Raw genomic sequence first — 12,060 nt, 5'->3', positions numbered from 1 at the left:
AACTGGATGTGATAATAGATGGTAAATCAACATAACTGAAGGGATTTATCTTATCAAATAACAAAATGAAAAGTGAAATATTTGTTGAAAATACAAGAAATGAGGCCAACATACTTTTAATTACGCTGAACTAAATATCAGAGTTGAGCCACATGTCTGCATGCCTGCATGTCTGGAGTGCCTGGCCCTGGTCCTCACCTCATCATAGCAATCTGTTCACAGATGCTAAAAGTGGTTCTCCAATGCATGTTAATTCCCATCTGCTGTGGGATATTTGATACCCTGAGACTGTGCTCAAGTTAACCTTGAATGAGGGGGTGGAGCCGGTGACCAGCTGTGGAATTAGCCATAGAGAAGCCAGGAATACCAACAGAGGAGACTCACAGGAAGGAGTAGGGAGGGACTTAGAGATTTTGCACTCTCTTCCATCTTTGTTGAACACTCCACTAGTTAGAAAAGGGATTCTCTGGGTTCACTTGATAACACTTGTGCATTTTCTCTCTTCCCTCATGAGACAATTGTTCTTTGGCTTGAGATTATGCTGAGGAAGGCATAAGAGAACCAGGATAATCCTTCCTGCTCATTAGCAGTCTTCTTTTCCTTTCCTCTTGTGAATTCTTTGAAGGAAGGGGTGTACTGAAGAATAGATCAAGGAAAGTTGAGGGGAATGGAAAGAAAGAGAGAAAGGTGGTAAGAAATAGAAGAGAGTGTGCTAATGTGTGTGTGTCTTATGTGAGCATGTACACAAAATGAAGGGGAGCCTCTGATGCTAATGTGCCAGAAGCAGAACTTTAACAAATCATATAGGTCAATGCCTTTCTTAGCTTTACAGATGAGGATGTTGAATGCAAGAAAGATTAAAGGATTTACAGAAAGTGGCATGAGTCAGGGGCACATCTGGATCAGAGGACATAGGTGTCACCAGCCATGACCTGCTTCTTTTAAGGTGTTTTCCTGAGACTTCCAATAATGTCTGATCTGACCCATAAAGAGTGAAGAAATAGCCTTCTACATCATTTTCACCACTCAATGACATAACAGAGCCTGGAGGGCATTGAAAATCTTTTGAGATCTCCTTTTAAATTTTATTTTATGTCTATGAATGTTTGTATGCACGTATGTATGTGTACCATGTGTGTGCCTTGTGCCTGCAGCAGTCAGAAAAGGATATCTGATACCCTGTCACTTGAGTTACATATGGTTGTAAGCTACCATGTGGGTGCTGGGAATTGAACCTGGGTTCTCTACAAGAGAAACAAGTATTCTAAACAACAGAGCCATCTCTCTAGCTTCTGAAAGGATATTTTAATAGAGCCTAAGAGTATTTGGAGGATAGAGATATGAGCGTTTTGTATGTAGGGATAGGGAAAACAGGCATTATACCAAAGAGAACACTAACTTTTTACTTACACATAGCTCAAAATTTAAAATCTTTCAACTTTTCCAAGACAAGGTTATAGGAAGGAGAGAATTATGACATATCTGATAATTAAATGGCTTCCTAAGATATCAATCACATCTTTACAGGCCACATCACAAGATCACTAACAGTGACATTAATGTGTTTTGGTAACACTTAGCAATCTGGACATTTAATACACTTCAGCCATTTGTTTCAGGTCACCAGAGGTTAACAAGCCGGCAGTGAATGTAAGCCTAATTGTCTTTCATTAGGCTAAGTTGCCAATTTGAAAAGCAAGGACAACATCTCAAGAATAATCTTGACCTTTGTCTAGGAGCAAGCCAGTGCATTTTTGATAAATGCACAGATACTCACTGTTGTGTTTGAAGGGTCGTATGGTTGCACCTGAGAGTCGAGCCCCCAGGATGATAGATGTGTGGTTTAACTCATCACTTAAAATGAGGCATCCCTAGGCAGAAAACAAACACAAACCATAAGATAACAAAAGGAAAGACAACATATGGGAACTAGAAAACACTACAACCTATGTTAAGTCCGAACTCTATTTAATTAGAAAAGTTTGAGATTCAGCTGGTATTTATATGGACAAAATCTAATCTTTCAGCTAGTTCATGGAGATGGCAAGCTGTTTGTAAGACATTGCATCTTTACTGGAACACTTGCAAATAGTTTTCAACAGAAGGATCGTGCCTAAGCATCAGTTAGAGTCTAAAGTATTGAGCTTTGACTGAAGACTGATATTTGCAGAGGACTGTAGACTAGTTTGGTTCCTTGATTCTGCGCTAGATTATTCTGTGCTAGATCATTAGTCCTCCTGGCAACCTGGGGCTTCTTACAGTGGGGCATTTCAAAGTCTTACCCTGTCTTCTCATTCTGCCTGTGTTAACAGCCCATGGAGACAGAAGCATCAGTGTTTCATAGTTAAGAACTTTGAATTTGGAAAAGCGTGCATGGAAAGTCGGCATGAGGTGGGTAGAAAATACTGCTGCTCATCTATTATGCTTGTAAATTTGTTTTTCTTTAAAAATTTAAAATGAATACATTATTGAGCTGTTCAGGAGTACCCAAACTGAAGAGAAACGATGGCTCTCTTGTTTTCTGTGGTCACCTGGAATTTAGTTCTCCCTTATATTTTGGTAATTTCACATACAATATGTTTTAAGTTTTTGAGGCTAAAGCTAGAAAAATTGTCTTATCTCGACACTGAAGAATATGTGTCTATTTGCAATTTTTTCTTTTGAAACCTTTGAGAATTATTGTAAACCTTATGATACCTCACATTTGTGTTCCTTAGCTGTGTAATTACTGTAAATAAGGCAGTTGATACTGTCGCAAAGTTCCATATTTTTATATTAAATGTTAAATATATTATAGACCAGCATTTAATGTGTCAATAAAATTAACATTTCTACACATATTCTAGTAATAATGGTGTTATCTTCATTTTTCAATGAAGTTCCACAGAATCCAATTTAAGATTGTACATCACACTTAGCTGTCATTACATTTTTTAAAAGCATGAATATGATTATCACACTTGCTTACTTAGAATGAGGTAGCCAACTTTTCATTTCTTTCTCAGGAACATCCTTAAGCATTCTGGCATGATTTCCAGTACGAGGTACTTTATGATTTGGCATGTGCCTTCATTGTTGGTCTCTTCTTGGATCACGAGCCCATGTTCTAGTTATTCACACTCTATGCTTTGCACATGCAGTCCCTTCTTTATTGTTCTAAGAAACAATGTGCTAACGTATCAATGTTCTGTTCTCATAGTTCTAGTACAGGCATTGCAAGCTATCTCAGGAAGAGCTGTCAGCTCTTTTGTCCTATAGTACCCATTCAATTTTATTGAGTATATTGTTTCTCCACTGTAATTTAAACACTTACATTTACAAGGCATATGTCTTGTTCATCCTTTTATATCCTGTGTGTGGCTTCACGCCACGACATGTAGACTCTCAATAATTGGTCAACCAAATGAATGAATGAATGAATGACATAGAAACTTTTTTGGTCTAAAGTAATGCTTAGTAAGTATTTGCTACTTGACAAATGTAGATGAAAGTCCTTAAAACTTAGGCTTTTCTAAGTTACTATTGAAGATGACATTTGATACACATTTAGTCCGGCAATTCAGTAACTGGGATCATCACAATGACTATGTTGCTATGTTTATCCAAAGATTTTGATGTTAAGAAAATGACCTTTTTGGCAACACTTCTGATAGAGGACTTGCCTGAAAGTGTAATTCTTATGAATAACACAGAAGACACCTGACAACAAATGCTTACCTTTCCAACAAGTATAGGGATATTCATTGAGTTGGTTGCGAATCCCATTCCAAAGATCATCACTGCTTCTACATTCAAGAACTTAGCCATAAGCTCCTCCAGCTCCTTATGTTTATCCAAAGTACCTAAATAGAAGTTCACATGAGGAGTGATTCTTGCTTTTCAATGAGCCCAAGTTTAAAAAATTTCACTAAGCATACATCAACAAAGACCTGTAGCATAGCAAGAATTTTTGTCATAGTCCCAATATAGAAACAACTCAAAAGCCCATTTGTTATAAAATGAATGCATTAATTTTGGAAATACAGTTGAATGTAACCTAATGAAAGACAAAAATACTTCCTCAAACAATGGTATGGACACATTTTATGAAAGAAGCTGGACTCTTTTGAGTACAGGTTAGGAGTCCATTTGTATAAAGTTTGCAAATCTATAGCACTTGGATGTTAGGAAAGTGATAGTTTTCTTTCCTTTTTTTTTTTTTTTTTGGATCATAACAAGGAATTTGGGGTTCTCTGAATGGTCTATATTTGGATGCTATTGGATACACAGGTATATTTGCTTTGTAAAATCCATTGAGCTATATACTTATGGCTCCTTCAATATGCATTTTACAGTGCAATGGAACTTATAAAACACACTACAATTCCTATATCCCACAATTAATGGTTACAACCCTTGTAGAGATTTCATTCACTGAAATGCACACAGATCCCACAACTTTTATAGCTACCAAAGGTAATAGGTGAATTTATCAAATCTTGGAATGTGGTAGATACTCTGATAAGCCTGCTATCTAAATGATTTCATTTAATCTTAGGCTTCCAATAGTGTAGATAATATTACTTTATCAATAAGATGTAATGGGTAGCCATTTTAGCTTTGATTTGGAAATTTTAACCCCCATTGAGGCTTCTGTAACTGTCACACCTACAAGGCGGGGCCAAGGGAGACCCGAGATCTGGATGGGCCAGCGCGCTCTCTCTGTTCCTGGACCCTAGACGGTGAAGGGCAGAGGCCATTTCTTTGATGGAGCAGCTGTTCCTCTCTGAACTGTAGGAACCATGGTGGCTGGCACCTCTCTTGGCCCCGCCTTGTTGGCGTGACAGTTATGGAAGCCTCAATGGGGGTTGGAATTTCCAGATCAAAGCTGGAATGGCTACCCACTACAATAAGAAAACTAAAGTTTAACGACATCTCAGAGATAACTCAACAGAGATAATTTAACCTAACTCTAAATCTATGTTTTAATTCTCATGACCTTTCCCCGTCTCTTCCTCCTCATCTCCCTCTTCCTCTTCATCCTCATTTTCCCACCACCTTCTCTCTTTTTTTCTCTTAATCTTCTTTGACATGGTCTGATTATATAGCCCTGGCTGCCTTCAAATTAGTGAGCCTTCTACTTCAACTCCCTGAGTGTGAGGATGACAGGCATGCATCACCATGCCCAGCTTGTAACCTTTCATATCCTTGTTAACTGCTCTTTTCTTAAATATTATAATCATATTGCTTCTTACTCGTAGCAAAGGTAAATACTTCCTGAATTTTGTTTTTAATCACTTCACCTTCTAGGTCTATAGTACCCAGCACCATAACTACTAGCTTTGTTGTTAGTGAAATTGAAGAACTGAGTTCTAAATTATATTTACATTTTATTAATTTTATTTCAACCTTAAAATTAAAGTACTTAAAAAACATTTCTTACTAAACACAGTGTCAACATTTTAATAAGATTTCATTTGACTCCAGTTATGGAAAATTTATTGTGCACATTGAGATGTAATATGAGTGAAAAAAATACCAAGAGATTTTGTATTGATTATATGTTTAAGTAGAAATATGACTATTAGGAAACAAAAATGACAGCTCTTGCATATATTTTTACTTGGCATTTTTCCTAGATAATAGATTATGTTTGCATGATAAACGATTTTATCCACTGAGCTGTCTCTCCAGTGTGATAATTTAAACTTTTAATTGCCCCAGCAAACCTTGAGTAAGAATGACTGTACTGTATGTTGCTTCTGGCAACTCAGAGAATAAATTATAAATTCAGGTTTGAGAACAAAACACACAAGTGGTGAGATGTAACTAGTACACACAGCATTGTAAGAGCTGCTGTTGAGATTTAAGAGAGAGCAGTATTATTACAATGTTTAGGATCATTATAAACCTTCAGTGTAACAATCAGTATATATTACTATTCAGGCTGGAATATCAAGACACTATTCTCACTAGTAAGTTAGCTGCTTTGTTATGACAAAATGGTTAAAGGTACAATTTTAGCAAGTATTAGATGGTCAGTTCAAAGATTTAATTCTTACTATTTTTGTATTCAATATTAAGGAAGGTAGTTGGAGAACAATTGTTGTCCTTTATAAGAAATCACAGTATTACACATAAATGAATTGGTAGCCTTCTCAAACATGAATTCACTTAATCCCAGAGTTGAAGCAGCATACAGTACAGTCCTTCTTACTCAAGGCTCAGTGGAGCAGTTAAAAGTTAGACTGTCATACTGCAGACATGGCTTGGATAAAAGTATTTATTATACAAACTCAATGATCTGAGTTAATATCCCAGAACTCAATGAAAATAGAGAGCCAACTCCACAACTTTCTGGACTTAAACACACACAAACACACAAACACACACCAATAATAAAATTTACAAAAAGGTTGAAATTTTGATATAAAATTTTATATCATCAAATATGTTACACAACAGAAAGAGTAAATGAACTTTGAAGATGAAAATGTGAGCACATGATCATTTGTTGGATTCACTTTTATTTAGAAGATGCTGCCTTTCAAAGGGGATGATCCCAGGAGTAGTCAATCAAAAGTTAGGAGACTGGGTTCTGGCCCCAGATCTGCCATTAACAGCTGAGTAGTCTCTGGCTACTGTCCCTGAAAGTTGGTCAAGAGATTGGAAGATATGGCTCTCCTGACATTGCACATGTGCTTTTTTCCATATAGAATGGTCTCCCGTCAGAGTAGCAGCTCCCACTCACCTTCCCATATCCGCCCAACATGTGAGCCATTCTCTGCCACCCTCCTCAGCTGCCCAAGGAAAACTAGTTTGTAGATGACATAATCTTTATCTCATGATGATTAGTATTTCTATAAATTGACTCAAGAAGTTGGAGAAATATCTATTACAAGAGGAGTCCACAGGGTGCAGACAGGCATATGACAACCATGATTTCCATAGATGCCAACAACATCAGAATGTTCTTTCGAGCAAAAACTGTGGTATTGTAGTGGATGTGTTGTCATGATGAACAGAATGCTTCTCCCCTGATGCTGACATTCAGTATATAACTAGAGAGTTGTATGGAGTCTTTTTATGGAGAATGAAGACAAGAATGAACTAAGAGCATGGGATGAAATTAGGAAGATCAAAGATCTATGCAGAGCCAAAGCAAAAAGGTAACTAGGCAACAAATATCAATATTTAGAGAAGCTGCTTAAAGACAGAAGGTACCTAAATTAGTCAACTCACTAACTTTCCTCATAAATTGTTCCTGCCCAGATGATCAAATGAGTAACTCTGTCACAACCAAATCACCCAGGTGTATGTGAACAGATACTTAAGATAAATCTCCACCTTTGTTCTTTCTAAACCTGCTGTCCCACCTGGTGGATGGCGTGGGATGTTCTGCTAGGCAAACAGACAGCCAAGCAACTGTGGGATGTGCATGTGCCAAAGACTGCCTTGAGAGGTTGCCCAATATAAGTGATTCTTTATATAGGTTAATAAAAATATGGCTTTTTTGAATGAATTAAGTGCTGGTTTCTTATTATTCTTAAAAATGAAGGACGACTCCAGAGGGCAAAGTAGTCACTAGAAAATTGATGCTCTTCCTTTTTACAGACCCCTGGCTGTGCCTCAATCCAGTAAAGATGTTAAGTTGCAGCTGGTGGTCCAACTACTTGGAAGGTTTTAGAAACAACATTCAATAGTGTGTCTTTGGTATAGAAATCCTGACTTTTGTAAATCCTAATAGAGTGTAACTATAGTCCTAGTCGAAGGAACAAACAAATGCACAATCATTTCTATTTGGCTAGTGTCGGTGCCTCTACAGATTGCTGTGTTATGTAGCTATTGACTCCTGTTATTACTTTGATGCTTTATTTATCCAGCAGGATACTAAAATTTGCTCTGTGAATAAAAGAATAAATACAAACTGGATCTATCTTCTTGCCAGCTCACTAAGTGATAGTTTCAGATGCCAAACACTTAGTTCATTGCCATAAGTTAAGTGAATAAAAAGTAGATTCAGGATAAATTATCAACATTCTGGGCATGGACTACATGCTTCTGTTGGCTTTTCAGTGATACTGACTGGGTCACCCCTCAGTCAAAATGTAGAGATGTCTGGCTTTCATACTGACATACTAACACTGATTGATAGCAATGAGTAGGGGTATAACTGAGAAGTCCATTTCACAGTTATCAATTATTCCTCTGGCTCCCATGTGAGGCCATTTCCCTAACTCTGACTAGTCACATTTGGTTCATAATAGCCTGTTTGCAGACTGTTTCTAGACTTGGCCTCAGCACAGGGTGTATTTACCGTGAAAATCTGCCAGCTCTCCCCATCTGTCTGTTCCAATGGTGCTGTGCTTTCAGTTCACATCTGTGCCACTCTGTGTGCACTGAGGATTCTGGCATTCAAGCCAGCATCAGTCCTTGTGCCTGAAGGAATCTAGCTTTAGGCATCCCACAGAAGTCTGTGGGTACCCTGTTCTTTTATTTTCATTTTATGGGGTTATTTTGCCTCTTGTCTGACTTTACTTTTTGTTAAGCATTCAGAGAAAGACGAGAACCTAGATCCCTTGCCTGGCTCCCGCATTCAGAGACAACAGCAGAAGCCACTTGTATCTGCACACCCACTCAGGATGTCATTTCAAACCAAACACTCACCACATCTTGTTAAATTAAAGCAGGGGTAGATAATTAGAGTATGATGCAAGTGAAGTCTAAGGGAAGCATGGTTGTGCAACTGTGACAAATTTTCATGGCAAATGATACTGATGAGAGAAGAACCATGAAACTGACAAAATGATGTGTCTCCACTTCATGTTCTCATTCTTTTATTTCTCTTTTTTACTTTTTCATTTTTTTGAAAACTTGGTACATAAGTACTGTCTTGACAGAATTTTCTCCCCTCTCTTTCTTCCCTCCAAGTCTTTCAAGGTTCCCCTTTATTTCTTCTCAACTTCATGGCCTCTTATTCTTTAGTTATTATTGTTTTACACACACACACACACACACACACACACACACACACACACACACACACACATTTATATACACAACTTGCTGAGTTTATTTGATGTCGTTTGTATGTGTATGTATTTTGGGACTGGATAACCCAGGGAAGACTGATCTCCCCTTCTTCTAACCATTAGTTGCCTGTAGATCATTATCTAGGGATGGAGCCTTAAGAGATTTTCCCCTTCTTGTTAGAATGTCAGTTGGTATTGCCTATTTCTCAGGTTTTATTTAAACAACCACATTGTTGAGAGTTCATGAATTCAGTTGCCTGTCATATATAGAAGACACTATCTTGCAGAAGATTACTTTTTGTAACTTTATATATAATCATGGCATTTTAATATACATATAGACAGTGAAATATCAAACAATATGCTCATTGGCTCATGTAGTAACCCCTGTGTTGTGTGTGTGTGTGTGTGTGTGTGTGTGTGTGTGTGTGTATGTGCAGGGCCTCTAGAATACATTTATTAAACAAGAAATTCAAATTATGGGGTTATGGATATATCACAATTGGTAAAATATGTGTGTTGCATGCAGAGGGCTATGGATTCAATCCTCAGTGCTGGTTACAAAAAAAAAAAAAAAAAAAAAAAGAGGAACAAAACTGTAGCATCCAGGACCTAGTGCTGGGTGAGACCATTGATGCTTCTCCTTCCCAGCAGTGTGCTCAGCCACTCCCAGCACTATGAAAGCTAGCCAGCAGGGAATGAGTTTTCTTGACAGTCAAGGTTGATTTCTCTATGTCCTGAATCCCATACTACGTGATGTCTTCAGCAATGGGGTCTTACCATTTAGTTTTGATGGGTGACTAAAAGCAAATGGCAATATATTGTGTTGTTCTAGGTACTTTGAGGGCCTCCCTGACTAATAACTCACAGGGAGAAATCCCCTAGCTAGGACTGAGATTTCCACTTAATAATTCATGTCTTCTGGGAGCAGCACGGTCCACCATGCAGAATAGATCTATTTTGATTTCTTTAAAAACATACTATATTTAGGTCGGGCGTTGGTGGTGCACGCCTTTAATCCCAGCACTCGGGAGGCAGAGCCAGGTGGATCTCTGTGAGTTCGAGGCCAACCTGGGCTACCAAGTGAGCTCCAGGAAAGGCGCAAAGCTACACAGAGAACCCCTGTCTCGAACCCCCCCCCCAAAAAAAGACCATACTATATTTAAAAAGTTAACTTATAAACCAATGGGTTTTCATCAAGTTTCCCTGTAGTTTTTGTTGACTTACCTCCTAATTCTTTGTTCTCTGTTATCTCCCAACCCTCACACTCATGAGTATTTCCCACTTTCCTTTCATGTCACCTGTGTTCTGCTATCAAGATGCAGGTTTCTGTTTTTTTTTTTTTTTCCATATACTTTCATTTCAGTTAAGCCTTTCCCATCCTCTCATTTTCTTACTCTCACTTTCATGTTTGAGTCTTTCTGTCTCCGGGATTCTATTTTCATTTTACCCACATTTTACTTTGTTCCCTTCCTTAATGACCAGCCCCCAAGGTTCCATATCTAATGATCTGGTTTACACATGTATTCCAAATTAAGTATACAAAAGAAATATTTAAATCTGGCTTCCACATATGAGAGATAACATGTAATGTTTGTTTTTCTGAGACTGGGTTACTGCACTCAGAATAATTTTTTTCCAGTTCTATCCATTTACCTGAAAATTTTATGAATTTGTTTTCTTTCTATCCAAGTGAAATTCTATTATCTATGCACTCTACATTTAATTATCTATTTTTCAGTTATTAGACATAAATTAATTCCACTATTGTAAATAGAGGAACATGGGTCTACAAGTATCTCTGTAGTAAGATATAACACACTTTGGTATATGCCTGGGAGTGGTGAGTTTGGTTGTATGGTAGTTTGATTTCTAGTCTTCTGAGAAACCTCCAGACTGATATCCAAAGTAGCTGCACTAGTTTACACTTTCACCAAGAGTCCTTTACCACATCCATGCCGATATTCATTGTCATTTGTATTCCTGATGATGGCTATTCTGACTCAAGTAGACACAAAGCTGGGAAGGAGATGGGTAGAGGGTACTAAAAGGAGTTAGAGGCAGTGGTTGGTGAAACTTTATTTATGGATACCAGAATTATAATTCATATACTTCTCCTGTGTCACAACTTCTTATTCTTGCTTTTGTCAGAAGGATAAATCTGGAAACATTACCCTTAACTTCGTAAGTACAGACTAGAGAGCCCCTGGATTACTTAGTGACCCTGAAATTACTTAGGCCTCTGTTTTTAGCTGTGGAAAATAGGGCATAGTACAATGTACTCTTCAGTGTTACCTAGGAGAATTGTTCTTAGTTTTGATTTCCCAACATATGGACTCTAGCAGTATTGAGTGACAAGTCATTATAACTATGCTTGGACTGTGTGTTTTATCTTCTGGTGTGGGGAGGAGGAAGATGTTTACCTGCGAATTATCAGTGTCTGAGAATCTCCAGGATAGTCATCCCAGGTATCCCTTTTGGGGCATGTACTATACTGATATAAAATTATTGGCATATTACATTGACATATTATACTTGCTTGGTTCTATTGAACCTACAGGGCCAATTTCTATACTTTTGGAGATATCTGTGCTTGTTGAAATCTGGCTTAGGTGTAATTCCTAATGCTTTCAGAGGAAGGGCAATTACCTTGTCAGAACTCTGTTAGGTCTTAGGAAATTGCCAAAAGGCTTTCAGAAACCAAGATATATTTTCCCTTTTCTACTCCCAAGCAAATCCTCTGAGAGTGCCCCTCTCCTTACAAGGACCCTTACAGAAAAATAAAGATGCTTGAGAGTAATGCAATGGCATTTTATTAATCAGCATTTACAATAATTTGGTTTGAAAGGAACTGGCACCATTTATGAACAAGTGGTTTCCTATATAAGTAAAATAATTGGAGTGGGGATCTTTGTAACTTATATAATGAAACCAATTGTTTATGCATGCTTATAGCATTGATTTGCATAAAGTGTGTTCATTTTAAAAAAATCTTTTGTGGTAGTAGATCTTGTACATGCTAGAAAAGTACTCTACCACTGAAATCACT

General features: G+C 37.6%; 1 protein-coding gene across 1 annotated transcript in view; it reads right to left on the bottom strand.

Annotated features, from left to right (window-relative positions):
- Positions 1–12,060, bottom strand: part of Sptlc3 (serine palmitoyltransferase long chain base subunit 3) — a 119,655-nt gene that overhangs the window by 63,301 nt on the left and 44,294 nt on the right. The window contains exons 5-6 of the mRNA XM_028883590.2: positions 3,718–3,842; positions 1,778–1,871 (exon numbers count right to left, since the gene is read on the bottom strand). Coding sequence (XP_028739423.1) covers positions 1,778–1,871; positions 3,718–3,842 — 219 coding nt within the window. The remainder of the gene's footprint in view (positions 1–1,777; positions 1,872–3,717; positions 3,843–12,060) is intronic.

Source organism: Peromyscus leucopus, chromosome 4, assembly GCF_004664715.2.
Source record: "Peromyscus leucopus breed LL Stock chromosome 4, UCI_PerLeu_2.1, whole genome shotgun sequence".
Lineage (NCBI taxonomy): Eukaryota > Metazoa > Chordata > Mammalia > Rodentia > Cricetidae > Peromyscus > Peromyscus leucopus.
Note: the sequence above shows the minus strand (reverse complement) of the source record. Positions and strands in the feature narration are given on the sequence as shown.